The sequence below is a fragment of the Phaethon lepturus genome, unplaced genomic scaffold (genome assembly GCF_000687285.1).
Source record: "Phaethon lepturus isolate BGI_N335 unplaced genomic scaffold, ASM68728v1 scaffold43450, whole genome shotgun sequence".
NCBI lineage: Eukaryota > Metazoa > Chordata > Aves > Phaethontiformes > Phaethontidae > Phaethon > Phaethon lepturus.
The window spans coordinates 3899-7640 of record NW_010514912.1 but is presented as its reverse complement, the minus strand read 5'-3'; the positions used below and the strand labels follow the sequence as shown (position 1 = coordinate 7640).

The window sequence follows — 3742 nt, the reverse complement described above, 5'->3', positions numbered from 1 at the left end:
GTCAGAGGGAGCTGGCACAGCCCCAAGCGCATCTCCGCTCTGAGTCACGCCAGTACCTGGGCAGTGTTTGGGTCACCTGGGCGGTGCAGGTGCTCCCATGGACCGGGTACACTGCCCCACCGTTAACACCCTGGAGCAGGAGCATTGTACTTGAGCTGGGTCATTGCTCCAGATAACTGTTTGGCTGATAACAGCCTCAGAAAGTACAGGCAGTACTGGGGCAGGAATGCAGCCCGTTTCTGGGGAGTTGTAAAAGGGAGGATGGCTTCTGTAGTGGTATGGGTTAAATAGTTCTCTTCCCTCTTCAAGATAAGTTCTGTAGAGGTAAAAGGTACTTGTACAAGGGTCCTGAGAACTGGTATGTTTCTGGCCCAGGATAACCCCTTCAGAGATGCTTGTCTGAGATCCCAGTTGGAGCATAGCTCTTCCATGAAAATCCATCCAGGCCAGCTCTGCACTCTCACCTGGGCACACTGTGGGGTGAGGCAGAGGGCATGGGATCATGAATTCCCTTGTTACGGGTTGTGGGTCTGGCTACCTTTTCCTTGTGCACTTACTTAGGAGCTGAGGCTGATTTGTGTCCTGCTGGTGTTTCACTTGCATCAAGTACGTCTGAAAGGGGAGAGAGGTTCACCTTCAGTGGGTCTGCAACCTGAGCCATGGCAAGGAAAGACTGAATACTTCGTGACACACCAGTCCAGATACAGAATGGGTGTGAGAACGCAAACCCTCTGATTTCCCTCAGTCTCCCTGTTGTGCTGGGGGTGGGCAGTTGACCCCAACCTCGATTCTGCCTGATCTGTCCCGACCACAGAAGTGAGGCTAAGCCCATTGCCAGGTGCATACATGTACATAAGCAAAGTGGGCAGTAGCCGTGGGCCAAGACTTCCCAGATGCCTTTATGTCACTGAGCAGGTCATGGTGACCCGCAGAGGACAGTCCCTAGCATATCTTGTGCCCTGTCCAACTGAGCCACACGCTCCCGCTACCCAGCTACCTCCCTTGGCTTTGCACACAGCATTTTCTGGGCGACTTGAGCAGACGCAGGTATGCTGAGCAGTGCTTCTGCCACAGAGGCAAGCAGTGGGATGTGTTGCCTCATGTCCCTGACAGATGGCAAACGTATTATCCTTTAACACAGCCGCTACTCACAGAGCCCAGCCCTGCTGTTTTGACATTGACTCAGCCATGAAGACACATCTCCAAGGTGACTCTGTGCTCAGAGCGAGGATGTATCGCGTAAATTTGCTTACATTCAAGGACACGTGCTCTTTCCTGTTGTTTGGGTCTGGAGAAAGTTTTCACAATTGGGGCTTGCTGATATTTTCAACCTTGTACAGTCAAATGGCATTGCCACTGAGGTCCCAGCGTGTGGCTCCACCAACGGAGGGTTGTGCTGGTGTAACGAAGAACGCTGTGCTTGAAGGGAGGTCTTATGTGTGGTCCATCACCACAGGTTGTGGCTGGATGTTGCATTGAATCCTGTGTTATTGCAGGCAGGTGCAGCCTCTTCCCACACCGCCTGTCCATGCCCTCAAAGAGGGAGTGACTTCAGTGGCTTAATCCAGCAGGAAAACCCCCCACAGAAAAAAAACCCAAAACCCAAACCTGAAATAATTATTCCTTTGGAGCAACCAGCTGGACAGGCAGCCATCAGTTCTCTAATTGTGGGGAAGGGAACGAGACTTGGGGGGACCTGGAGCGGGGAGGACATCCCTCTCAAAGCCAGCCTGCAGATACGGTGGATTAAAGGCAGTGTCAACCCATCCTTCCCCAGAGGTGCCATGGGGTTGTGTGTGCGCCTGTATTTTTCCACTGCCAACCTGACCGTGAATGCCTGCATAATGGGGATACATTATAGTACCAGCTGCGGTTTTATTTAGAAAGGAGTAATGAATATTTTGTTCCAACAGGCTTTTGAAATGATCGGCAACCATCTGGTTAAAAGTTTTGCTCTCAGCCATGTCACGATTCCCCAAAGTTATAATCGAGCACTTCTCTGCCCTGATCATGCCAAGTGGATTTATTTTTAGGTCTGGCTATTGAACAGGCTCCCAGTTTTCAAAGACCATTAGAATCCCACTCTCGTTATTAATGGGCGCCCTGGAAGCGGGGACTCACTTTTGCCTGGAATTGGTAAAACTTCTCGCTGGTGCTAACAAAGCCGAGGCAGATACTAATGAGGGTTTGAGGGCAGACGCTGCCTCAGACAACACTGAAAAGCACAGAGCTGGCTGCAGAACCAATTGTGCTGCTTTAAAAAAAAAAAAAAAGAAGCTGTCGCTTCTCTTTTATTAGTTATACATCCCCAGAGAGTAATTTTAAAGCTCCAAAGTACCGTTTGCTCTGCTGTTGGATACTCTCTGATACTTTGGGGAACAGTTTCTGTTTTCCGCTGTCAAGCTGTTTGTCTGCATTGATTTTTTGTGTTATAGCCGCAACAGGTCACGGGTGAGACCGAGATCTTTTTCTCTAGGTGCCTACACAGAACACACATATGTAATGTTACCTTCCCCAAAGAGAGCTACGGGAGTTCAAGCAGGGGGAGAATTTAGCCTGCTCCGTGGGCAAACCGGCTCCTAACCCAATTGATAGGTTGTGAGGTGACTGGGTTGTGTGCTGGAAATTAGCAGGAAACCAGTTTGCCCCAGAGGCTACCCAGTCTGTCTGTCTGTGTGTCTGTGTCCATTTTATTGGGATAGGTGAATTAGGTGTGTGTAGCCAGATACCAAGAGTAAAAATTTTCCAGTGAATTCCAGTTTAAGCTCTGGTTGTGCTGGAAATGACAGTCACACCCTGTGGGCTGAAGGAGCGTTTCCAAGAGGAGAATTCAACAATGTCTCCATTTTCTCTCTGCAGCATGGACAAGGACAGCCAGGATGTTCACCAGGTGCTGAACGAGCTCAAGAACAAGTTCCAGGAGATGAGGAAGCTGATCAGCTCCATGCCCGGCATCGGTGTGAGCCCAGAGCAGCAGCAGCAGCAGCTGCAGAACCTGCGGGAGCAGGTCCGGACCAAAAATGAACTGCTGCAGAAGTACAAGAGCCTTTGCATGTTTGAAATTCCCAAGGAGTAGGAAGGGTGCAGATCTGCTCTCCAGGTCTGAGATACCTCCTGTCCTGGCTAAACGGAAGAGAAAAAGGTGGCGGAATTTTACTTTTTCTTTCCTTCATGCTTTTTTGGTCGCATTGCTCTGAAGTTGTGTCTGTGTGGATCACAGGCATGTGACACTGAACCAGAACACTGCGTGCTTCACATATGATGATTACAGCGGTACGTTCACTTTGATCTGCTGTAGGACTGTGCATTTGTGTATGCATCTCTTCTGTTTTCTCTTGGGGTGGGGTGGTGGTGGTTTTTTTTTTTTTTTACATTCAAGCAAGCAGGAGACATTATGTTTTCTCCTCGCTAAGGGTCAAAATACCTGCTGGTTAACTTCAACAAGAAAAAGAGGGTATTTTCTGCAATTTTTTTCACTGCTGAACTGTCACAAGTGGCCAGACATCAAAAGGAAGCGTGAGCTGTTTGGCCCTGCTCCTGGAAGGGGTCTCTGGGGCACCTTCCATTCTGTGTGTGTCAAAAGAGGAATGATTGCTTTCAATTACTTTTGTATTTCTCTCTTTTTAAACAAGTTGATGGTTGTGTCGAGTAAAGATTTAGAAATTCCAAACTGCCCCTCTTTGTGTATTCACTGAGTGGATGTGGGCTGAGCAGGGGCAGGCCCTGGGCAGCACAGAGGACG

At 49.3% G+C, this 3742-nt stretch overlaps 1 protein-coding gene across 1 annotated transcript; it reads left to right on the top strand.

Annotated features, from left to right (window-relative positions):
- Positions 1-2859: 2859 nt before the first annotated feature.
- Positions 2860-3076, top strand: MED9 (mediator complex subunit 9; the record flags this gene model as incomplete). Its single annotated transcript, XM_010294318.1, has 1 exon — positions 2860-3076. A coding segment is annotated over one exon (217 nt), but the record flags the coding sequence as incomplete, so codon positions are not given.
- Positions 3077-3742: the final 666 nt, after the last annotated feature.